The sequence below is a fragment of the Marmota marmota genome, unplaced genomic scaffold (genome assembly GCF_001458135.2).
Source record: "Marmota marmota marmota unplaced genomic scaffold, marMar, whole genome shotgun sequence".
In the NCBI taxonomy this organism is placed as follows: Eukaryota; Metazoa; Chordata; class Mammalia; order Rodentia; family Sciuridae; genus Marmota; species Marmota marmota.
In genome coordinates, this window is record NW_026000048.1 from 1,284,388 (window position 1) to 1,311,510 (window position 27,123).

Here is a 27,123-nt window from a genome sequence, read left to right on the forward strand (position 1 = left end):
AGAAAGTTCAGGTCACTATTATATAATGAGGTTTAACAAAATCCACTCTCACTAGCAAAAAGAAAACAAAACTGCTAAAACAACCAAAAGCAAAATAAAGGAAACCACAAGACATGAAAATGAAAACTAAAAATAACCTATCATTCCCTCATTCAGAGGCTTCTCCTGGTCATTCCATTTAAATTCACATCCCATCCTCCATATTTAAGAGATACTAAGTATCTCCTGCATACTGGGATCTGTTGCAGGAACTGTGAATTCAGTCCAAATTAGGCAAGGCCTCTGCTTGTGTAAGGCCAACATTCCAGAGGGAGAGACAGACAATAGGTAGTTAAATAAATAACTACCCAACATAATGTGAGATAGAAACCCACAGAGAGGAAAACAAACCAGGATAAGAGGCCAGAGCTGCATGATGCTGTTCTAGATGGGAAGTGACATCTGATCTGATGGGAAGGATGTGGAGTATGCCAGGCAGTGGAAAGTGAGTTCTAAACTGGGCAGGTACAGGGACCTTAGAGGGATAGAGTCAACAGATAGTAAGGAGGCAGGGGTAACTGAGAAGCAGAGTGAGAGAACCTGGTAAGTGAGGTCACAAAGTTGAGCACCTATGAATCAGATCAAGAAGGATGTCAGAATTTAATAAGACACCAATTCAGAGCTGACATTTTTTAATTAATTATTTACCATCTTCCTGCCCCCATGCTCCCTCCTAACCCTGCATGCCCTTTGCCCAATCACAAATCCTCTATTTTTCCCATGCCCCCCCTCCCATTGAGGATCAGCATCCATTTATCAGAAAGAACATTTGGCCTTTGGTTTTTGGGGATTGGCTTACTTCACTCAGCATAATATTTTCCAATTCCATTCATTTACCTGCAAATGCTATGATTTTATTCTCTTTTAATGCTGATAAATACTCCATTGTGTATATGTACCACAGTTTCTTATTCATTCATCTATTGAAGGGCATCTAGGTTGCTTCTATAGTTATTATGAATTGAACTGATATAAACATTGATGTGGCTGCATAACTATTACTATTTGTTGTTTTTAAGTCCTTTGGGTATAGACTGAGGAGTGGGATAGCTGGGTCAAATGGTGGTCAGAACTGACATTTTGGAAAGACTTCTCTGGTTTGATGGCACATATTGACTGTGAAAGGTACAAGGGGAAAAAGGGGGACCAGTTGGGAGGCTAACACAATAATCAAGGAGACAACACCATTTAGGATTCAAAATACAGATAATACTGAAGCCAAGAGTGGAACAGAGAAGAGTACCAGCCTCTAGACCCAGGGCACTCCAACATCCAGTGGGAAGTAAGAAGAGGAAGGCCAACAGACACAGAGAAGCAACCCGAAAGTCAAGAATAGTATCAGCAGAACAGCAAGTTGAGAGCTGAGAGGAGAGAAAAAAATCGTTTCACATGAAGGATCTGCAGCTATAAAAAGGACACAGTAATGTCAGGTAAGTATATAGTGAGAATTAACTACTGGAACTGACCATTCCAGGGTCATTAAAAGAGCCTGACAAATGCAATTTGGGGGCTGAAAAGACAACTGTCTGCCTGAAGGAACTGCCTAGGAGACAAAGATGTGGGGGCAGCCAGCAGAGAAAACTGTTTTGAAGCATCCTGCTGGGGGAAGATGGGCTGTCAGGGTGGTTTCACTTAAGATTTAAGTGATGAAATTGCATTACAATGATAGGAAATGATCCAGCAATAAAGAAATCCATGACTCTGTAGACAAAACAAAGCGGTTTGTGATAATGTAGAAAAGGAGGGCTCACTTGAGAGATTGCTAGGTTGGGTGGTGTCAGTAGACACCAGGTCATCTGCTTCCAGAGACTGGATTTATTTTCCTTTTAAAAACAACAATGATAACAACAAAACAAATAAAATTTTCTAGACAGGGGACATCAGGCAACAAAGGACATGAAACCCTGAGCACCATGAATACGTGCATTAACCTTCTGGTGACCTTAACCCGCTACCTTGAGGGAAGAACTAGACCAAACAGAACATCAACAGATGAGAACTATAATATCTGATATTAGAAATACTTGAAATTAAGAGATCAGACATTGTAGAAGACTAGTAAACTTGAAGACTCAGCAATAGGAACTTCTCAAAATAAATGACAATTTTTATAATGGACAGAGGGGGCAATATAAGAAAGAAATTGTGGGATAATTTAAAGTAGCTTAATTTAACAAGAGACAATGTTACAAAATGCTCAAAGCCACTGATAAAGAGAAATGGTAACTACACACGTAGACATGTAAGCTTTTTATCTTAGTATTGTAAGATGGAACAGTGAAATAAGCACCAAGGCAAGGTGGTTCCTGTGTTTCATGTAAAGTGGTACACACTGGCCTGAAGGTAGACTCTGTTAACTGACAGAGTATAAACACCAACCAAAGAAACCACTCAAACAACAAACTGAAGTAAAAGAAGCCTAATCCAGCCAGGCGAGATAATTCCTCCACTGCAATCCCATGGATTTAGGAGGCTGAGGCAGGAGGATTTCAAACTCAAATCCAGCCTCAGCAACTTAGCAAGACCCCAAAATTAAAAAGGGGCTGGGGATGTGGCTCAATGGTTAAGTACCTCAGAATTCAATTCCTGGTTCAAACAACAACAAAAGCAGCAGCCTATCTAATGGAAAGGGGAAATGAAGAAAAAAGAATAAATGAGACAAAAAGAGAACGTGCCTGGAGCCCAGGAGGGTATGGGTTCTAATGTCATTCTCCAATACAAGGAACTAGGGATCCTTGGAGAAATTGCTGATTGTAGGAAAAAAAAAAAAAAAAAAGGCAAAACAAAAAGTCCTACACTGACAGGAATAGGTCATATGGAACCAACTAAGAGTTTCCCAAAGGCCAAAGCCAGAACAACTTGAGCAATAAAATACTACTGGATAATTACCCAAGTACAGAGTAAGCATTCCTGAGCCCATACTGATACAAGTAAATAGATGTATAAGTTAATAAAGAAGAGACAAATCACTCATGTACAAGAATTTCAAACAATTTAATTAGACTCTGCTTTTATAGAAGACCATAAATTCCTTAAGTTTTCTCTATGCAGAGAAACTTCCACCCTAACAATAGAATATAGAAACAAAGAGAAACCAAAGGGTAGCTTTACAGTTCAGAAATCTGACAAATGCTACTTCAGTCAGGTGATCAAGGTCTGAACAGACATGAGTCCCTTTGATAGTGTGTACCCTTGATATAATGAAAATGGTGCTTTACCTCTGTGGTCCTCCTCCCTAGTCCAAATACAAACATTATGATGAGAAAAGCATTAGAAAAATTCCAACAGAAGAGTATTCTACAAGACACTTGACAGTACTCAAACCCTTCAAGACTGCCAAAAACATGGGAAAGTTTGAGAACTGTTAAGGCCAAGAGAAGCCTAAGGAAGTGTTCTAACTAAATATAAATGGTATCCTAGATAGGATTCTGATACAGAAAAAAGATATCAGGGTAACAGGTATCGCTCCTGGTTTAGTATTGGTGACAAATATATCATATTAATGTAAAATGTTGATGGGAAAAACTAGATTTGAGGTAGTCTGTCCTGGGGGGCACACACTAATTAAGATGAACAGAATGCTTAATGTCTTAATTTAAAATGGTGCCTTTCCCCCTTTCTCCTGCCAAAAACACAAGATCCCCTCCCTCATACTCACTAATGATCTGGATGACTTCAGGAAGTAAAAATTCATAAAAATTATGGGAACTCATTCTGACCGAGCCCCTAAGTGGTCTTCAATTCAGTCTTGTCCACCCTGTGGCTCTAGCAACTCATCGGTTATAATTCATGTTTTCCTACTTTGGCTCAAGTTCCTGCAGAGGTTTCTGCTCAGTAAGTTGTTGATTCTATTCACCTCTCTGTCTTTTTCAACTTTGTAGGCAGTTGGTTTACCCTGTGAGCACACATTTCTTCTAATAAGAGCTGTGTTTTTTTTCCCTTAGCTTCTTCACTTGTTAGGACAGAACAGTGACTTTCAAGCTCCTCCTATAGAACACAAAGTTCAAACATGCTTGCATATGCCTGTGTTTTTGGTGCTGTCTATTTGTTCATTTTATTATTGGGTTATTTTCCTGAATTTTATCAGTTTACGTTTTGGATAAAAACCCTTATCAGATCTGTGATTTACAAATAGAGTCTCCTAATCTATAATTATATATATGTGAGTCACCATGCTCATTTTTCTCTGATAGTGTCTTCTGAAAAGCAGAAACGTAATCATTTTTTTCCTTCATGGGTCTTTCTTTTAGTGTTGTACCTAAGAAACCTTTGCTTAACCCACAGTCACAAAGGTTTTCCTTTATTTTTTAGGTTTTATGTTTGTTAGGTCTGTGATCCATTTCATGTTAATTTTTGTATACAATGTGAGATATGATTGAAAATTATCTTTATTTTTGCATATGGATACACAAATTATTCTAGCACCATTTGTTGAAAAGATTACACTTTTTCCACTGTGTCTGCACCTCTGTTGAGGAACTAACGGCATAAAAACAAGATATACAGACGGAACAGAACAAAGAACCCAAATGATTTTTAAGGATGTCAAGACCATTCAAAGAGGAAAGGACAATTTTTTCAATAAATGGTGCCAGGAAAAATAGGTATCCACATGCAAAAAAGTAAGGAGGAACTCTAACATAACGTAATTTTTTGTGTAATGTAAGTTTTTATGTAATGAAAGATACTATCAACAGAATAGAGGCAACCCACAGAATGGAAAAAAAAATATTTGCAAATTATTTATCTGATAAGGGATTAATGTCTAGCATATATTGAGACCTCCTAAAATTCTACAACAACAAAAAAGCAACAGGCAAGGATTTATGAAAATGGAAACCTCATACACCATTGGTAGGAATTTAAAATAATGCAGCTTCTATGGGAAAAGAATATGGTGGTTCTTCAAAATATTAAACATAGAATTATGATATGATCAACAAATTCCACTTCTGGTTATCAACAATAATTGAGGATACGAGGATATCGGCTATGGCCCCCTTCTCCCTCCCAGAAGAAGTCTATGTTACCTCTTTCTAAGTAAACCCTGCTTTATAAAAAAACAAAACAAAACAATAATTGAAACCAGGATCTCCAAGAGGTATTTATACACCTATAAATGTAGCAGCATTTTTCACAACAGCTAAAAGATGGAAGCAACTCCAGGTGGAAAAACAGATAAGCAAATGTGGTATATACATACAATTGCAATTATTGAATAAGGAAAAGAATTCTAACCCATGCTATAATATGGATGACCCTCCAAGGACATTATGCTAACAATGAAACATTCCAGTCACGAAAAGATAAGTGCTATATGAATCCACTTATATGGAGGGCCCTCGATTAGATAGCAAGTGGAATGATGACTGCTGGTTGGGCTAAAGAGTTTAACGGGCAGAGAATTTCAGTTTTCTATGATAAAAAGAGTTAGAGTTGAATGCTGGTAATGGCTGCAAAATGGAATTCATGTATTTAATATTACTTAATGGGAAACTTAAAACTGGTTAAGAGGCTGAGAGAAGCTCAGTGGTAGAGCACATGCTGGATTAGATAGTTAGCATTACAAAACCAAAAGTCTTAAGATGGTGAATTTCATGTAGTATATATTTATTTTATCACTATAAAAAATTATGGAAGGGCTGGGGTTGTGGCTCAGCGGTAGAGTGCCTGCCTCGCATGTGTGAGGCACTGAGTTCAAGCCTCAGCACCACATAAAAACAAAAAGATAGTGTGTCCATCTACAACTAAAACAATATTTTTTTTTAATTAAGGGAATAAAATCTAATGGAGAGTGAAACACTATGCTAAAACTAATCAAAGACAAGCAGCAGTAACTAAATTTAGAAACAGACTTCAAAGTCAGGAAAGCTTCTTTATAATGTATAAAGATAAAGGGGTCAATTCTCCAAGAGTCATAACAATGCTTAACATGTATGTGCCCAACAGAGCCTCAAAATACATGAGGCAAAAGCTAACATAGAGCCAGGTGCAGTGGCACATGTCTGTAATTTCATTGACTCAGGAGGTGGATACAGGAGGATTACAAGTTTGAGGCCAGCCTCAGCAACTCAGCAAGACCCTATCTCAAAATAAAAATAAAAAGGGCCAGAGATGTGACTTAAGAGTTAAGCACCACTGGTTCCCCCCCCCCCCCAAAAAAAATTAAACTGGTACAGACACCTTGGAAGATAGTTTGATGGTTTCCTACAAAACAAACCAGACAATACAGCAATCACATTCCTTGGTTATTTACCAAAAAAAAAAAGCTGAATTCTTACCATATATACAAAAACCTGCACACTGTTACAGCAGCATTATTTTTAAGTGCCAAAACATGGAAGCAATCAAGATGTCCTTCAGCAGGTGAATGGATAAACTCATTTGCCAGACAATGGAATGATTAAGCACTAAATAGAAATGAGCCATATAAAGACATGGAGGAACCTAAAATGTATAATATTACATGAAAGATAATTTGAAAAGATTACAAAATGGTATGATTCCAACTCTATGACATTATGGAAAAGGAAAAATTATGAAAACAGTAAAGAAAATCAGTGGTTGCCATGGGTTAGGGAGAAGGAGGGATTTTTTAAATTTGGGGGCATTGAAACTAGTCTGCATGCTACCAAATGTGGATATAAATCATGAATTTATTAGAATGTATAACACCAAGAGCTACTTTAAACTACAGACTTTGGATGATAATGATGTGCTGATACAGGTCCCTCATTTATAACAAATGTGCCACTTTGGTGAGCAATGTTGATAATGGGGAAGGCTATGAAAGTACAGGGGCAAAGGTGTATGCGAATTCTCTGTACCTTCTGTTCAATTTTGCTGTGAACCTAAAATTAAACTTTTTCAAAAAGGTCTGTTAAAAAAAAATGCTTGATATCAATGACTGATGATATCAATCAGTCATTAGGGAAATATGAATTAAAACCACAATAAGACCTATCATGTTACTTTTCAAATTGGCTAAAATCAAAACCTAACAAGTACTGGTGAAGTTGTGGACTAACTGGAGATCTGATTCACTCCTGGGAGTGGAACGGGGATGGAGGGGAATATAAAATGGTATCGCTACTATGGAAAACAGCTTCACCATTTCTTAAAAAGATAAACTTGATCCCAGAGGTCCATCCATTCCATTCCATTCCAAAATATTTACCAAGGAAAATATATGTCCCTACCAAGTCTTGCTTATAAATTTTAAAGTAGCTTTATTTGTAAAGGCATAAATTGGAAACAAGCCAAATATTTGTCAAGAGGTAGGTAGAAGAACTGAGGTACATCCATATTTTGGAATACTACTTGGCAATAAAAGGAACAACCTATTCGTGTATGTTGCAATATGTACGGATCTCAAAACTAATAAGCTAAGTATGTCAGACCAAAAAAAGCATACTGTTAAATTCCATTTATATAAAATTCTAGAAAATACAAATTAACCTATAGTGGCAGAAAGCAGATCAGTGGTTGCATGAGAAAAGGAAAGGGCACAGGAAGGTTTTCCTGGTGATGGATATGTTCATGATCTACACTGCAGTGATAGTTTTATAACTTTCCAAACCAGATAGAGAAAATAATGAGGAAAGAGTCATCAAATCAATTCTATACTATACTGAATATTTCCTTAACTCACCTTAATCTAAGGAACATAAAACTTATAGAAAAGCTGAGGGATACCTAAATTATATGGTGTTTATTGTACCTGATTATATGTTATGCTGTACATTAAAAAAATGAAAAGAAAAAAAAGGAAGAGGAGGAGGGATGAAGAGGAGTTAGTGTGAAACCACTGCCTAGCAACAGGGTTTTACTAGATGACATAACAGCACTGTGGAGCAATGTTGAGGCTCACTGGAAATATGTGACCATAAACTTAAAAACGAGACCATTCTACACTGCTGCATATTTTTTTCAGCCACATTTATCTATCTGCTCATGTATAGACACACAGTGGGTACAGAATTAAAGGTAAATGAATTCAAGGCATTTTTTAAGCAATTATGAAGGGAGTTCAAGTTATACAGAAGGAAGTAATTGAAAGATGGTTTTGGTAACAAACAGAATGACGAGGGACATGAGGATGCAGGAGGAAGTCATGGACAATTACATAGGTCAACGGAGTCATTCAACAAAGGCACTACAGGGACTGGTGATACTACAGTGAAGACAGGCAAATACTTTATAGCAAACACACGGGTGTTTATTAAGTATCCTTCATATACAACACAGACTCAGTGGAAAAGAGTGCAACAAGAATAGAAAGGGAGGTCTGTTTTCTGAGTGAGTCTTTGGTAAAATAACCAGAATGACTTAAAAACAACATTCAGTAAGCATTCTCTGTGCTATTCCTACTAGTCAATCTACAGGAATCATTTCTCCCACTTCATTTGCCGTTTCCAAATGTTAATAGTGATAGTGTTGGAGCTGGGCTGTGGCTCAGTGGTAGAGCACTCGCCTAGCATGTGTGAGGTACAGGGTTTAATCCTCAGCAAAATGTAAAGATAAAATAAAGGTATTGTATCCATCTACAACGAAAAAAATATTCTCAAATAATGATAATAACGAGAGTGTAACTTAACTGTAGGTCTGTGGGTTTTGTTTTGTCTTTTAATGATTGATTTCTAGATTAAGCCAGAAATAAATTTGGAGGTAAACAGCTTCCCATCACCTCAAACTATTTCTATGTTGACCCAACCCAGACCCCAGAAGAAAACTAATACCCTCTCCTTGGTTCTTCTTTTGAAAACAGCTTTAAATACCTTTTGCAAAGAACCAACTTCTTTTGAAATTAAATTTTACATGAATATTTTTAACATTTATCATTTCATTTGTGGTAATGTTATCTATCTTTCATCTTGTATAATTTGATCCAGTCCAAGGTTTGGATCATTTCGATATAAACCTCATGTTTAAATTACTTTTAATCCTTTTAATTTTCTACCATCAGGATTCCTTTCCCTTTGATTATTATACATTTTTATCTTCTTTTGAAATCTGTTTTAAATGACTAGCATTCCCTCCTTTTGCCATTAAAAAGTTCACTCAACCTCAAAGTAACTCCAATTTATCCCAGTGTTTTGCTATTTCCAGATCATTGAACAGTTAGTATTGGGTTAACAAAGAGGAACTAATCAAATTAAATTTGTTACACACTGGTACTACCCCAATCAGATTTAGAAAACTATATGCTTGGTGTGGTAGTGCACACCTGTAATCCCAGTGGCCTGAGAAGCTGAGGCAGGAGGACTATAAGTTTGAGGGCAGCCTCAGCAACTTAGTGAGTCCTTAAGCAAGACCCTAAATAAAAAAGGGCTGGGGTATAGCTCAGTGGTTAAGTGCCCCTGGGTTCAATCCCTGGTACCAAACCGAACAAAAAGGGGTAATTCACGTTAAATTCACGCATCCAATCCTATAATTGCAATTTTATCCCAATTATATTTAAAGGAAAACAACATAGTTTTATTTTTGTTTTCCTTTATAAATACTTGATTCATGTGATCTGATTATTTAATGCAGCAAGCTAAACTGAAGTTTATAAAAAAGAGAGAACAGTGTTATAGAACAGTATTTTCCTGCTTAAGAGACACTGCTGATTTTGCCATATTTTGAGTCTTAAGTCATTGTGCATGACTATGTCTCATACCATGGAGGTCTGACATCTTTGGCCCTGTCTGTATTCCCTGGTCACTGTGATGACCAAATGCTTCCTCACATTTTCAAATGCCCACAGCAAGTGGGCATCTTAAAATGACATTTCTAGTGTCATTTGGCAGACTGTGTATCTAAGTCCAGAAATCTCCATTCCCTACTTACTCTCTTCTTTCCATTTTTATGGCCATTAATCTAATGCTGATGTCCTCATAACCCTAAACAGGAAAAACACAACTTCCTATTTCATTGATTCTTAGGTTTTCTTTCCTCAAAGCCACTGTTTCATATTCCTGTAAAATTTATATTTCCCAAATATCTTGCTTTCTTTATGTCACTCATTCATCAATAATGGGGATAAAATTCAAATCCTCCTGGTTTCTAAGACTCTTGAATGAGACTTCAACTGTCCTCATCTACCACTATATTCCCTCTTTATGCCCTTCTCTCTATCCAACTTGTTTCACTCTCAATTCTAGCATTAAAGGTTCATCTCTACACTTTACTGATGCTTCACCTATGAACAATCTTCTATTTCTAAATAAATGCCACTCGCCTCAGATGCTACTCGGGTCTTACATGCTCCATGATGCTTCCCCCACAGGGTCTTTCATCTCTGCATCCATGTTGAGACTGAATTGAAAGGAGAATTAAAAGGAGGCAACAAAAGATACATTTTTAGGGAAATATTTAATAAGCTAAGTGATAAATAATTAAAAAGCCCACACTCTATATGAAAACAAATTCATAAAATAGTTTCACCTGTTTCGCTATTTTCAGGCAGAGATTCATATTCTGAGTGATCCAGAGCCAAAGTGTTCATGTCTGTCTGGTCTGACTCCTGTAAGTCCGGTAATGCTGCATTCTCTTGACTTTTGTCACCATCACCACTGGCATCCAATCCTATAATTGCAATTTTATCCCAAAAGGCAGTGTTAGAAGAATAATGTTCCTTTTAAAAAAAAACTTATACTTGCAGATATTCAAAATCTTTAATTGGATTATAAAAGATCTCCAGACTCCAAGTACTATTACAAACCAGGAAACAAAGGGGAAAAAATCAACAGCTTCTCAAAGAGATTAAATAGTAACAGAGGCAAAGATTTGACAACAGGGGTGTTCCTGGTCAAGGCCATGCTCACAACTCACCCTGCTGGCAACTCACCCTGCTGGCCACAGTCTCGATGGCTGGGCACCTCCTCCCACGCAGCGCTCACACCAACAGCAGCACTACTTGCCTCCAAATGTAACATATGAGTCCCCCATACTTTCGCATTCGGGTTTAGCTCTGAAACCTTAGTTGTTGGTACCTAGAAAAAAAAAATTTATATATACATTTGTATCCAAATTTCAACTAAGTGCTACTGAAGGGTTAAAACTACATCTACATTAAGAGAATTTAGGGTTAAAAGGCTGAGCAGACCTCAGGGATAAAATCAGATTCCAAAAGTCACAAAGTAGAAGTGCTCAGAACATTTAATTAGCCCCCAGGTTCTTAAGTTCCTCCTAGGCACAGGCTTCTAGATGCTGCAAATGACAGGTACAGTCCCTGCCTTCATGAAGAGTTCAGTGTCTCACAAATAGTGTAATTATAAATAACTGGTGATTTCCTATAATATCTAACACAAATCACAATTTACAAATTTGAATACAATGTAAATGTATTAAATGGGGTAAAATTTTAATTATAAAGCTTCAAACACTCACATAAGCCAAAGATGTACAAAACGGAAGTTCCTCCTAAGAACAGGACTGTCAGCTACTGGAGGACGAGAGAAAGCTAAAATATCCACTGAGCAGGACAACAAAATCTCTCACATTTTCAGCAGAGCTACAATACTATTTCCACTCCTAAAAGCACTTCCATCTCACCTTCAGAGCTTTCTCAGAACACAGTTTCCCAATCCTATTGCAGTGGGAACTCCAGGTGATCCCCATGCTGCTTGCCCAAAGTTCTTACATGAGCCCTCACTCCACTGGGGCTTACAACTCTCCACAAACAGGTGTGCAACGTGGGGCTAGTTATTTACCCTCTAACTTAACTTCACCTGAGAAATGAGCTTTGCAGTTCCCGTCTTCTAGGATTACTGAATCAGGGCATTTAAAGAACCCAGCATGGTGCCTGGCACACACCAGGCACACTCACTAGCAATTATTACAATAAAGGATGTTCGCCCAACTCCCTTGAGCTAATTTTTCATCACATAGACCTCCTTGCTTTTTCTAAATACACTGGCACTTTGTCTCCTACTGTCCTGTCTGTCTAGAATACCATTCGCAGATACACCCTTTGAATGACTCTCCAAGGTCTAAAGAAAAACCAAACATCCCAGAGGCACTTGCTCCCCAAATTTTAACTTGACAAACCTAGATAAATTGTCTGCCTTTTCAAACACACCACCAGCCTTCACACCATGGTGCAGGGAGGTAGAGCTACCTAAGAAGGGATGGGGTCCTGGTCTCATGTGTTCTTCAGGCTAATACTCCAGCTGAGAGCAGCCTTGCTGTGCTATGCCAGGGTGCAGTGCTGAAGGTACTAGTTTCTGTGCTCCACGGCATGCAAAAAGGTAGGAAAGCACTATATTAAGCTATCAAGGAGACACACAGATTAGAAAATTTAAAGACATAATAAATTCACATTGGCTCAGGTGTTGAGGCTGGCAGTGAAAACCATACAACATTTTCTGAAACTGAGAGTACCAGGCTTATGGATAAAATGCCAGATATTCACGCTATGGAAGCAACTTATTGACTGCTTTTCTGAGCACTGGGTAATAATTAAAACATCATGCCCACAAAACCAGAGGCTTAAATGAGTACCTATCTAGAATTCTTTTACTTTTTTAAGTAGGAAAAGGATAGGGCTCTCCTTCTCCTTCAAGAATATTATAATCAAGAAACACTGATTCTACAATTTCCCTTTTTACCTCTAACCTTCCAGTTCATCTTTGGCTTCTACTTCTGCCTAGGATTAGTCTCTCTCTCTCTCTCTCATCCTCTCACCCATCAAACAAGTAAATGCTCACTAGTTTGCCCATGACAAGCACAGTGCTAAGACATGGGGCTCCAACAAAGAACACACGACCTGCCTCCTGCCTCCCAGAGTTAAGAGAGGGGTACAGAAGACACTCCCTACTTCACCACACCCAAGCTTTCACAAGTATTTGCATCTTCTTGACCTGTTTTGTTTTTAAATTATTTCTCTATTCTATTTTCTACTTTAGTACTTGTGTAAATGGCCTCTTCTAATTAGGCCCAGTGTTCTTTCCAACACCCAATTAGACACTACCTCAGTTTCATTCCTCCCACTTAAGACTCCTTTTATCTCGTGTACATATTACGCATTCTTAACACCAAATGACATTAACCTTTTCCAGTTTCAGCACCTTTGCAAACAAAGGTCCTATGTAACCAATGTTTTGTAGTTCATTATTGCAGATGATTCATTGTGGTGGCTGTGAAGTGGCCATGAGCAGCACTTAGAGCTATTACAGCACACACGGTCTCCCTGGTGTCTAGGCTTGGAGTGTACTGTCTACACACTCTTGGTGGCAGCCACCATGGTTTGCTCACCTTGTATCATTAATACCCAGTAGAGTCCAGAACTTAGCAGGGAGGTGCTTGAGAAATATGCTGAATGAATCAATACCTAACAAAGTGACAACACAGAAAATGATAATTTCCACTATTTGACAACATGTACAAAGTTTTATGCTTCAAATGAACAGGACCCTACCCTTAAGAAGTTATTACCTCTTAAGTGGTAAATTAGCCTAAATCAAGAATCAGAGGGGCTGGGATTNGGGGCAGAGAGAGAAGAGGCGAGGGGAGGGAAGGGGAGGGGGGATAGTAGAGGATAGGAAAGGCAGCAGAACACAACAGACACTAGTATGGCAATATGTAAATCAATGGATGTGTAACTGATGTGATTCTGCAATCTGTATATGGGGTAAAAATGGGAGCTCATAACCCACTTGAATCAAAGTGTGAAATATGATATATCAAGAATTATGTAATGTTTTGAACAGCCAACAATAAAAAATTTAAAAAAAAAAAATAAATAAATAAATAAATAAAATAAAGATATTTTTAAAAAATCAGAAGCTTAGCACAATTTTAGGCAGTTAACCAGTATTCAATAAATACTGTGATTAGAAAACCAAGGCAGAGCAAGATTAAGTAACTTGCCGACAAAAATAATGGCAATTAGAAAGTTGAGTTCTAGTGTAACCCATTAATGTGTACAATTAATGAGCTAACTTTTTTCTTTAAACATTGTGTTCCAATATCAGCAAAAACAAAACATTAGTCAAGAATTCATTAACTCCTAAAAATGCACATACGGAATTTTTTTTATTAATGATATTTTTTTTTAAAACCCAAAGATACATTTCTTTAAAATATGATTATTTGCTTTGTAGTCATATATAATTCTAAATAATTATCAAGAACTCTAGTTTCATCTGCTTGGCTATACAAGTCTTATTTTTACACTGAAAATTTACGAGCAAGCAATGGTTATTAGAATCAGAAGCAGGCTGACCTTAACAGCCACTCTCTGAAGTGATTTTACATCAACAGCTAATGCTACTTCTCTGAAGAGAAGGGTATCACCAATTTCTGATACTCTAAACAAACAAAAACTCCTCTGCCCCTCAAAATGAAATATCCATTTTTAAAAATATTATTAATTCATAATTTATAATAGAATAGAGAAATAATTAAAAACAAAACAAAGAGCTATTACAGCACACTTGGTCTCCCAGAAGTCTAGAAAGACACTAAAGACATTAGCTGCCCACAGAATCATTTGCAAAGATTCTTCCAAACCAGTGGGATCAGTCCCATCTCAGAGACCTGAGAAAGAGCTACACAGTCATTCTGACTAAAAGAAAACAATCAAGATTTTAAAGCCAATTAAAAGTAGCAAAATTTACCTGCTTTAGATACATACAACACAAAAGTAGCAGAAATTCATAAGTTTGTATTTTATGGAAAGGAACAGAATGGTCCATCTGAGGAGTTACTGAGTAGGAACTAGAGTGACTAATACCAGAGGTGTCATTTAGATGGTAAACATAAAATAGGTGAGATAACAGGGGAAATAAAACCCCAAGTCTGTACTGTTCTTGGAAGTTGCACTAAATGAAGTTTAGTAATTCAGAACAATTCACTGACTTCAAAGTCACTGAAGTGTCCACCTTTGGTTGTTTATTTGTAAAATGGAGAAACAGCTGCTATGTTAAGATTTAGTATTAAAAAGATATCTGTAACAGCACTTTGGAAATAACCTGAAAAAGTAAGACAACACCATTAAATGTGGTAATGCCTCAACTTAGAAAACTGGGCATATCTCATGATTTAAATAAAGTTAATTTAAAATAGAAAGCATGTACCTGTTAAAGTCATGCAAATACAGACAGCAACAGGAATCCTTTGCACACTGCATGCAACTACTAAACACTGAGCAATTAGTAGTCAACTGCTAATTGTATGTACTTACATGAAAGCGTCTATGTTTTTTATTTATTATTATTATTTTGTACCAGGGATTCAAACCAGGGGTGTTTAAGCACTTAGCCCATCCTCAGCCCTTTTTATTTTTTATTTTGAGACAGGGTCTCATTAAGTTACTTAGAGCTCTGGTAAGTTGCTGAGGTTGACTTTGAACTTGTGATCCTCTTAGCCTTGAGAGCCACTGAGATTATAGGCATGTACCACCACACCAAGTCATGTATATTATTTTAAAGGCTTAATTTTTCACTTTTTTCCTCTACAACTATTTAAGGAGAAAACTGGGACTCTGGTAACACTTCTAAATATGGCTATAGAAGGATAAAAAAAGGGTTAATGAGCAATTCCTTAAAATTATATGATGGGATTTCTACTTGTTTATTTCCATACTACAGATATTAGTATTTGAATTGTACCTACTGCCTTAATATTATCAATGGGTTTTCTTGCCTAATGCCACTAAAATAACAAACTACTGTTTGAATAAATGAGATTTTGTATTCCAAGTGGTCAGTCCTTTGTGTCTATGGATACATGTGGATCAAAAATATTTGGGAAGGGGCTGGGGATGTGGCTCAAGTGGTAGCGCGCTCGCCTGGCATGCGTGCGGCCCGGGTTCGATCCTCAGCACCACATACAAACAAAGATGTTGTGTCCACCGATAAATAAATAAATAAATAAATATTAAAAAAAAATATTTGAGAAAACATCAGCGTCGTAATAACATGTACAAGTTTTTGTCATCACTTTTGTATACAATACAGCACAAATATTTCCATAGCATTCACTTTGTATTAGGAATTGTTAAGTAATCCGGAGACAACTTCAAGTATGTGGGAGGATATGTGTAGATTATATGCAAATACTATACCATTTTACATAAGAGATTGATCATCCATGGACTTTGGTATTGCCAGGCTTATGGAACTAATCCCCCGTGGATACTGAGGAACAAGTATATGTCCTTTCAATTGCAACATTTTGATATGTCCGTTTTATGTACAAGACTATTTTTCTATTATTGAATAATGTTTGCATTTATTACAGAATTTCTAGAAAGATACTCAAATTAGCTGCCCACAGAATCATTTGCAAAGCTACTTCCAAACCAAAGGGATCAGCCCCTTCTCAGGAACCTGAGAAAGAGCTACATACAGTGACTCTGACTGAAGGAAAACAGTCAAGATTTTAAAGCCAGTTAAAAGTAGCAAAATTTACCTGCTTTAGATATATACTTCCCACACAAAAGTAGCAGAAAGCACATTATTTTTAAATAAGTTTATATTCTGCAAGTGTGACTAGCATTGTCAGGGGTTAAAACACACCAATGTGAACATATACTCTCATAAGGGGCCTTATTGCACTGAGGCAAGGAAGAAAGAGCAGCAGCAACATCCACAGAGAAGAGTGTACACAAAGCTGATGTGGGGTAAATAATGGAACATGCTTTAATGCAAATTAGTTCACACACAAACTGTGGCTTAAATACAGCAATAGAGACTTCATATTCTTCTATTTGGACATGGTTAAATTGATGCTACTGTTATTCACAGCATTGTATAAGAATTCAAACAACCACTCACTGTTTAGAATAAAGCTTCATTAATTTTAAGCTAAAAGCCATTAAAAAGACTATCATATCACAGCAAAATAACACTGATAAAATATACTTACTAACTGTCCACCTCTATTTGGCCATCCCCAAACAACACTGTCCATTGACACTGGTAGTTGATAAGGGGTCTGTTCCAATGAAAATGAAGCATCTTCTAAGTCCTGTGGCTTACTGTGTAGATCCTCACTAAATACCTGTTCGTCTTCTGATGCATCTTTTGCAATTGTATTAGTCAAGAGATAGCCCACTTGATATCCACCATATCCATTTGCCAGTCTTTCAGAAAATATCTGACCTGCTAGCCCTCCCACTGGGTAATAGGAAAATTCATTTAAATAATGGGAGTATAAGTCTTCTGGAAAACTCTGCCAATTCACTTTTGGGGGATTTTCAGATATATTTAAGGTATCTTCTGTGAGTGATAAAACATTATCACTACTTGGTACTACTATTTCTTTGCTGCCAACGGGGACAGCATGTATTACTTGGGGTACATCAAAAGGAATAGCTGTGTATCTGTCTACTTGGGTGGGATCTGCATTAACCGAACAGGAACGTCCATCAGAAGTGTTGCTTAATTCCATATTTTTTAAAGTTACCTTGGAATTTCCCATAAAATGCATCTCACCATTTAAAGGAGATTCTTTAAGCATGGACCTGGCATTTCTTTGTTTGAAATCATTTGCATATCCAATTGTCCCACATGGACCTAAGCAGTCAACAATGTTAGGGTCAATACTGGTTTTCTGCAAACAAAGTCTTTCGCTCTTTTTTTCACATGTTAGTTTTGGCTTACTCAACTTAGATGAATTATTTCCAAAAGAATCAGAAACTTCTTCAGTTGGTTCAGAATAAATCTGCTTCTGTTTTGGGCTTTCACCACTATTTATAATAGAGTTCTTCTCTACTACATTTGTCTTCTGTGTGACTGAATTTGAACTTTGGCTTAAAGTTGATATAACATTAAGAACTTTATCTTTGTATTCATTCACTCTATAGGTTTCATTAATTTTTTCTACTTGACTAATTTCTAGGTCAGAATTTTCGGTTATACTAGAACACACACAAGCTAGTGCATCCTCAGTGACTATTGCCTTGTACTTTAGTACCCCTATTTCCCAGTCAAGGGTTGTTTTAGAATCTGACTTGACATTTTCTATGTCCTCTTCACTTGTTTCTCTACAAATATTTTCTTGTGACTCTTTTTTGGCATTTTCTAAACTGTGAGGATCACGTAGTTGGTCATTTAACATACTGACCAAATTCTTCACACATACTTTATCTTCTGTTTTATGATGCAGGCCTCTTTCCCTTTCTTCTTTACCAATGCAGGTGAAAACAGATGCAGAGGACATAAAGATACCCTGAAGAGATCTAGAGTTATCATGAGACTCACTGTTTGGAGGAACTCCTTGTGAAATTCTAACTTTGAAGTTGTCTATCATCTGGATTGTCCCCTCTACGTCTGATTCACACCCTATGTCAGTTAAGTCACATGTTTGTGTCCGAGCTTTATCTGCCTTGCTATTTGCACACAGATCTGCCTGACACCAAGATTTCAATGCAAAGACGCTTTCCTTGCCATGACTTTCAGTCTCCAAAATATGAATTCTATTCTCATCTTGATAAGAGGAACTATTTTCTGATTGCAATGACAGTGCTCCTCTGTTTACCAGTCGGGGACTTCCATTTCCTAAGATGCTCTCCCCTGGGTGTTTCTCCTTCATCAACAATGGCCCAGGAAGAGGTACAGGATCCAGCCTGTCATCAAGTCTACTCAGAGCCACTTCTCCAAAATTAGCATGAACTAGGAGACATTTATTTCCAAAGCCCTCCAAGGTGATAAACCTTTTGGGACTTAAATTAATTCCATCTAGATCAAAAGAAAGAAAGCTATCTGGTCTGCTGGCATTGGAGTGGAAATAATCATTGTCTTTTAGTGGTTCTGTGGACTGATTTTCTCCTTCATTTTTAAAGTTTAAACTCTGATCAACAATAACTGTGACAGCTTTAGATTCATCATTCTCTTCAACATACGAAGTGTCATTAAGTAAATTAATAGATGCATCATGTATCTGACTTCCTATTCCTGAAGAATGGCTCTTTCTTTCTTCAGGGATGGCACACATACATTTTAGTGAGTCACTGTCTATGTTAATATTTAATTCATGGAGTTGGCCAATATTATGTAAGGTACTACTTTCTGTATAATCTTTAGGAGGCTGGGTGTAAGATTTTGCCCTTAAAGACTCAGCCTGAAGGCTATCAACGTTTGCTTCACAAGGTGGATCACTGTCGACTAAAAGTTCCACACTAGGTTTAGTTACTTTACTAAATATTTCCTTCACTTCATTTAGACCCAGCATATCCTGTGGTGACAATTCTTGCTGCTGCAGCTGTAACTTTCCTGCCCCTTGTATGGCATGAGAGACTGAACATTCCTTCCTGTTATCTAGAGGCCAATCCACTCTATGAATCCCCTCAGAAGTAACAGCTGAATGACATTCTTCTCCTGCAGCTGCTCCATACATGGGAGTGCACAGTTCCTTTTCCATGTGCAGGCAGTCAGGGTCTATAACACAAATGCTATAAAACTCCTTTCCTGAATTCTCACACTGTTTGTCATCAACACAAATAGGGTTTTCACCTTGCCTCACCCTACTGGACACATTGAAAGAGTTATTATTCTCTTTAAAACCACTGATTTGAACATTTAACAATCTTTCTTTCTCTATAAACAAGTTTTCACAAGTGCCTATGTAATAGCACAGATGGTCACTTGGAGAAATTTCCTCCTGGAGACCTTGGTCAGAACATACTGGCACACATAAGACAGGCTGGCCATCTTCAGAACAGCCCTGTCTGTCAGTACCCATGCACAGCAGGTCAGGGACACTCTCAGAATTCTGCTCAGTAACAACAATATCTGAATTCTTATCTCTCTCATCTAAATTTTCATATCTAGTTAAAAACTTATATATGGAAGACGAAATAGAATTCAGTGACTGATTTGGTCTCTGATTTCCTTTGTACCCAGATCTTGTAAAAGTTCTAGTCCACACGTTAATGCCGGCAGCTGCTCTGCTGGCTCCATTTTCAACATTGTGAAGCTCCTCACCCTCAAGGGTATCAAATAACGAAGATAAAGTTTTACTTATCTTGTTCTCCGGTTCCTTCTCCACCACAGATTTCTGTAGCAGGCCAATTTTCTCATTGTCATTGTCACTACTTAATTCTTTGCTGAAGCAACAACCCATGTTCAAAAGTTCAAAAACTCACATTACAACGCCTGTCCTTTTCTGAGCCTCTACAAATGCATCTCACACAAACTTGGTTTCTGAGAAGCCAACACCCACACACCAAAAATAACTCCTTGCACAGCAGTCACATGTTCCTGCCACTCAAATCCAAATCCTAATGACAAGAGAACCCTGCCTGACAACTATCATACTCCATGTGCTGAAACACAAATAGTCCACGGAAGCCAAAGGTTCAGAACATCAGAGAGAAAACACACACACACACACACACACACACACAGAGCTACATTAGTTTTTCTTATTTTCATGAACTAAATTATGAAACAATTAAAATTGTTATCTCAGCCAAAGGAAGAATTGTTCAGACTTCTGGTTTTTCTAGAGTGTTTTAATATTTTCTGAATAACTTTTCATGGAATAATTGTCAACCAAAGAAGTTAGTCTGTAAATTCCCAAAAAGAAAACAATTTCTAGAACTTTGTTTCTCTGAATTCATAGCTATTTACAGTTGTATCTAATTTTCCAGCTTCAAGAAATAATGTTTGTGGGTATAAAGAAATTACAACTAATTCTATCAGATATGGGAATAAACATAAGAGAGATAATAAGGAACTACTATGGCAAAATGACAAATTACCTAGGATCTGCTTAAGAATACCCCAGAAAAGCTGGGTGTGGTTGGTACACACCTGTAATCCCAGCTATATGATAGGCTGAGGCAGGAGCATCACAAGCTCCAGTAACCAGAAACATAAAATTCTAAATGATTATGTGTATAAGGCAGAGGAAAAAACAAACAAGAGCAGCTCAGCAGAAGGAGTCATGCTTTTTCATGAAGGGAACATTAGGGTTCACTATATTATTCACTCCATTCTGTAGATGCCTGAAAATTATAACTAAGAAAAAAAAAAAAAAAAGCAAGAGAAAAAAGAAGAAATTAATCTAGTACCCATAGCAGGAAGTATCTCAAAAGCACTCTGCACTACTGACAAGTTTAACCTGAAAGATAAATAATGTGCTAAAAAGAGGTAGTTATTGTCCATATATAAGAAATAGGCACTGGGGGGCTGTGGATGTGGCTCAAGCGGTAGCATGCTAGCCTGGCACGCGCCCCTCGCTGGGTTCAATCCTAAGCACCACATAAAAATAAAGATGTTGTGTCTGCCAAAAACTAAAAAATAAATATTATAAAAAAAAATTCTCTCTTAAAAAAAAAAAAAGAAATAGGCACTGGATACTTTCATGGAAATTCGAGCTTTCTGATAGCTAGCCTACTCTCATTCAAGATACAGGCTGTACTAATTAATCTGAATTACTAGTTTATAAATATTCATTCAGAAACTATATGATCAACAGTGAGGTTTTGGGTTGAGACTAGAGATCATTTGTAAGGCACTTGCCTAGCACATGTGAAGTCCTGAATTCAACCCCTAGCACTACCACAGAGAAAAGAAAAGAAGTGAAATGGTTTTTAATTTAATTTAATGAATAAATGGAAAGACTCAAGTTTTCTGATCTTATTACCTTTAAAAGAGTTTTAAAAGATTATTCTGGTACAGATCACATTTTACAGAACATAAGTTTTGTATGCAGAAGAGTTTGATTTCTGATTTAAGCTTTTAAGTTTCACATTATGATTAGAAAAGATGTAGAATGACTTACGTGTTTTTCTTCCCAGCACATAATTTAACACTTCTACCTCATATTACTTGTACTTTAAACACATCACACACTTGCATTCTTCTCTCAAACTTGCCATTCATTTATGGTAAAATGCAAAAGGATCATCAAAATGGAAAATGACTCCAAGGCCAAAGTAGTTACTCCAAGGAAAATCAGGCAACCTGGCTGCAAACTGTGTTGTTTGAGCAGCAGCGTTTCGAATCTGGAATCCTTGAACAGACTTCAGCAGCAGCACAAAACCTTTGATAATGGTCTTTGCTACAGATGGTGTCTGTAGCCTTAACAGGTAAGATTAAAGGCATTTAACCAAATGACTTTGTTGCCAAATGCCCACTGTCAGATACTGTTTCTTCCTCATGAAGGAGATCCTTCATGGAGACCCGCTGCCAGATTGGCTGCCTCCTCATCTCAAACAGCCTCAAAGCCCTTTTGATCCATCTCCTGCTCTCCCTATCCATCCTCTCACCACCGAAGCAAATATCGTATGTAGAACATTCTTGTGTACATTACATCACCACGTCCTGAATCTGTTTTGCCTATACTGCCCTTTGGAACTGCTCTTGCTAAGGTTACAACTGAAGACCCACTTTGTTCCAATCTGTCTAATCAATAGATCTTTATTTCATGTCACTTCATTTGGCCACTATCTCATTCCATTTCAACCAAACATTGCTGTCTTTTTTTCTTTACATCTCTCTGACCACTCCCTTCCTAGTCTCCTTCCAATTTCTGAAATACTCAAGAGTTCCAGAGTTTTTATCATTTTCCCATTCTGTAAATGCAGGAAAATTCAATTCAAATTTAGTACTTTAACTCTATTAGTACAATATGCTTCAAGGACAGTAGCCTTTTATTACATCAAAGTCAGAACATTCAAAATGACCCTCCTTTATTTAACTAGGGACAAAACAGAAAAACATTTCTTCTGTAGACACAACTACACCTCAATGCCTCCTATCTCCATGGCTATACTCATTCTGTATCTAAAGTTCACACAAAAATTGGTAATAAACTTTCCTAGTGTAATAGAGCTACAATAGATATATGTGTATCTCATGATAATCTGCAAACAATGTCCCCATAGAACTGTCTTAACCATCTTTATCAATTGCATTCAAGTGTTGTTGAATAAATTAATACTCAAATTTCACTCAAAGTACTGCCTATCTGCGTACTAGAAACAGCACACCAAGCCACTATGGAAGCCAACAGGATACAGAAAAGGTAAAGACAGAAAGCACACTTGCGATTGACCAGGAATAAGGGAGGAATGGGGATTAACTGTAAATGGGCATGGTGGGGGGTAATGAAAATATTCGAAAACTACATTACAGCCAGCCATGGTTGCACAACTCGGTAAATCTAAAAATCAAACTGCATACTTCCAATCCAACAGGAATAATAAAATGATGAAATATACGAGTTTAGGGTAGTGTTTTTAAAATGTTTTTAGAAATTCTACCTGATTCAAATTAGATCAAGGACTGAAGATGTGACTCAGTGGTAGAGCACTTGCTTGACATGCATAAGGCCCTAGTTTTGATCCCTAGCTCTACACACACACACACACACACACACACACACACACACACGAGATTACCAACCCAACCTCTCCTTTAATTTCTATGTAAACTGCTTATTTGAGCAAACAGATGAGGATTACTATAAATATTTTAAGAATTGAATTTGGAATACTATAAATACACTTCACATATGCATATGCAAATGGTGAAAATCAGGATTTAAAAACAATGGGATTCCATTTCCTTATTCTTTTATTATTTACTATTTAACTTGTGTGCTCCAAAGAGATTATCAAAATGTAAGGCTAATCATATACTAACAGTGAACCATTAAAAACATGATGAATGTCTGAGAAGAATAAATATGGAACACTGCTTGTCTGTTAACTGTACATTACACAGAGAACAGAAAAGGACACACAATATTGACGTTTACTGTGGGGGGAATATAGTGATGAACCGGGTCCCCATTGTCTTTTTGAGAAACATTTAACATTTAACTTATGTGTGTGTGTGTACACACACACACATATGCATGCACGTGTGTTTACATACATATATCTTTTTAAACAATAAACTTTTGTTGTGAGGAGCTATCTGTGAGCCTCCACTGTGATTAAACAATCTGTGATAATCTTGGAAATTAATTACCTGACTCAAAGCTGGGATGGAACTTGTTTGAGAAGTGCTTTGAGATATAGGACCATTCATCTGTAAAATTGAAAACAAAGATACCATCACTGTAATATAAAGACAACCATTTCAAACTACGGTAATTAAGCAAAACCAAAGCTACTGGGAAATATATTTTCATATGATAAAATCATAAATTTATGGACTGGGGTTGTGGCTCAGCAGTAGAGCACTCACCTAGCATATGTGAGGCACTGGGTTCCATCCTCAGCACCACATAAAAGTAAATAAAGATATTGTGTCCAACTACAACTAAAAATATATATATTTTAAAAATCATAAATTATAAGATTCAGATTATAGGAGTCTTAAAATTGCTTTTTAAAATTCTCACAGCACATTATAAGTAAAATTCCTTCTAAGTTTCAAAAGGGAAAAATTAAGTTACTTTTCCTAAAATCAATTCAGAAACATGAAATATTATTTCCTAACACGATAAAATGAAGGTACTCAAGCTGGGCACAGTGGTGCATGCCTGTAATCTCAGAGGCCTGGAACGCTGAGGCAGGAGAATAGCCAAGTTCAAAGTCAGCCTCAGCAACTTAGCAAGGCCCTAGACACCTCAGCAAGATCCTGTCTCTAAAAGGACTAGAAATGTGCCTCAGTGGGTAAACGTCCCAAGATTCAATCCCTGGTATCCCCCCAAAAGAGAAAGTATTCAAATTTATAATCCTAAATAACTCTTTACTGCAATGGCTATAATGGCTTTACTTTATTACAGTGGCTATGATGTTAGTTCAGGATTTACAACTGCATTTTCTTGTTTTGAAATATGAAAATTTTAAATGTGTGTGGCACATGTTTGTAATCAAGGATAAAACAGGAGGATCCCAAGAAGTTCAAGGCCCTATGAAACTTACACCCTGTCTCAAAATAAAAAATAAAAAGAGATGGGGATGTAGCTCAGTGGTAAAGCTCCCTTAGGTTCAAGCCACAGAATGTACTAACTAAATAAATAAATAACAAAGCTTCAAGTATTTATAGTTACAACTAACCTTTTGTTCTATCACCTGGTTCTTACAGTTTTCCCTACTAAGCTACCCAGACATTTTTTAAGACTGATGAGGTTCTGGATACAACACCCCAATCATTGCATCTTGGCATGTGAAGAAAACAGCAGATTCAGGCCATAAAAACTAGAATATTCATTCTGGGGTTGTGACTCAGTGGTAGAGTGCTTGCCTAGCACATGTGAGGCACTGGGTTCGATCCCCAGTACTACAAAAAAAAAATAAACTTATCATGTTCATCTACAACTAAATATAGAATACTCACCTCATTCTTCTTCTCCTTAAATGAGTCATAAAACCTGATAACCTTCTCCTGAAAATAAATATTAAGACCCTCATTTCAGAGGGGGTCCTGCTCTACACTCAGAGGACAGGAATGCCACATAAGGAAGCCAAGAAAAATGGGAACAAAGTGCCCTTGTTAAGTTCTCCCTAGTTTATTACTATTAGATCATAACTACTTTTGTCTATGCTTTTACATAACTCTCTACTTCTGTATTAGACTTGTGAAAAATACATAGCTTTCCCTGTCTTTATTTCTGAAGGCTATGTGTCACATAAAACTTATTACTAAATAAATATATGTTTTTCTCTTGTTTATCTCAACCTCAGATGGGTAAGAAGTCCTTTCCCCTCTGTAAGACTATACCACCTATACGTAGACCCTAAGGTACTCTAGTGCTGTTGTTTTGATTTGCTTCTAAAGTTTAAGGTAAAGAAAGAGAAATGGTTGCCCCTGGCCCTCCTGGCCCTCCTGGCCCTCCTGGCCCACAACACCCACCAGATGAGAGCTGTCCTTGCCCTCCTGGACTCGCTGCGCCTGCGGTTCAGCCACAACTTTAGTGTCCTGATCAGAAGTCATGGGCTCCACTGGGATAAATTTAATGCCAACCTCAGGATGCTGCAAAATGACAAAGAAAGTGAACAGTTCATTTGAGGGGCACAGTATGATTGATTCTTAAATGACATTACTAAAAAGTTAAATCCAGGACATGTTTATCCCTCTGAACAGTAAGTAGTTTAAAGAAAACTGACCATAATTAACACCTTACTCACCAAGAAGTAATAATACTTATTTTAAGTAAGATTCTTCTTCATACCAATTTGGTGATAATGATAACACAGAAAAATCCCCTTATGCCCAGAAATTCATGATTTTTAAAAAACAGAAAATTAAGGAATTTAATATTCAAAAATATATGAGAAATTTGCAAACTCAATTGTAAAAAGCAATAATCTAATTTGAAAATGGCCAAAGAGCCCAAACAGACATTTTCCAAAAGACATAATAACGACCAATAAATAAAAAGTACTCAACATGACTAATCAACAAGGAAAAGCAAATCAATACCACAAGACGTCACTCACACCTGTTAGAATGGTGACTGCCCAAATGACAAGAAATAGAAAGGCTATTCAGGGCATGGAGAAAAGGGCATCTTAGCACACTACACTGTTGACAAGAATTTAAGTTGGTTTAGTCACTATTGAAAAGAAATATGGCGATTCCTCAAAAAAAAAAACAAAAAACATAATACATAATCTAGCAATTCCATTCCTTGGTCTATATCTGAAATAAATGAAACCACCACCTCATGAAGATATGCATTCCCACATCCACTGAAGCATTATTCACAATAGTTATGACTTGGCAACAACTTGTATCTATCAATGGATGAATGGATAAAGAAACTGCAGTGTGTACACACACAGGAATGTTATTCAGTCTTTAAAAAAGGGAAAAACCTTGTCATATGCTACAACATAGATGAACCTATAAGAGAGTATGCTAAGTGAAACATGACAGTCACAGAAAGACAAATATTGTACAATCTTACTTTTATGTGCAAACTAATTTACCCAGAAATAGAAAATAAAATGGTTGTTAGCAGGGAATGAGGCATAGAATAGGTTAAAGGGTATAAATCTACAGATACATGTAGGATGAAAAAGCTTATGATCTAATACCTGCAAGGACTATAGTTACAATATTGAATTATACTATATACTAGAAACTTGCTAAGAAAGATTTCAGGTGCTCTAAGTACCCATACATAAACAGGTAAAAATGTGATTTTAATTGGTTGACTATAGTAACCATTTCACTATGTTTATCAAAA

At 37.0% G+C, this 27,123-nt stretch overlaps 1 protein-coding gene across 3 annotated transcripts in view; it reads right to left on the reverse strand.

Moving 5' to 3' along the window:
• The window catches only part of Larp4b (La ribonucleoprotein 4B), a 65,307-nt gene extending 39,403 nt beyond the window's left edge, over nt 1-25,904 (reverse strand). The window contains exons 1-4 of one of the 3 annotated variants that reach the window (XR_007351067.1): nt 16,894-23,925; nt 10,871-11,015; nt 10,468-10,608; nt 10,262-10,338 (exon numbers count right to left, since the gene is read on the reverse strand). Coding sequence is in view for 2 of the 3 variants with exons in the window: in XM_048812599.1 (XP_048668556.1) it covers nt 10,468-10,608; nt 10,871-11,015; nt 16,894-20,091 (3,484 nt within the window). In the remaining variant the exon portion in view is untranslated. Of the gene's footprint in view, nt 1-10,261; nt 10,339-10,467; nt 10,609-10,870; nt 11,016-16,893; nt 23,926-23,951; nt 24,012-25,784 lie in introns of those variants that run through there. The other 2 variants (XM_015495137.2, XM_048812599.1) reach the window with 2 other exon arrangements.
• Between the last annotated feature and the right edge of the window lie 1,219 nt (nt 25,905-27,123).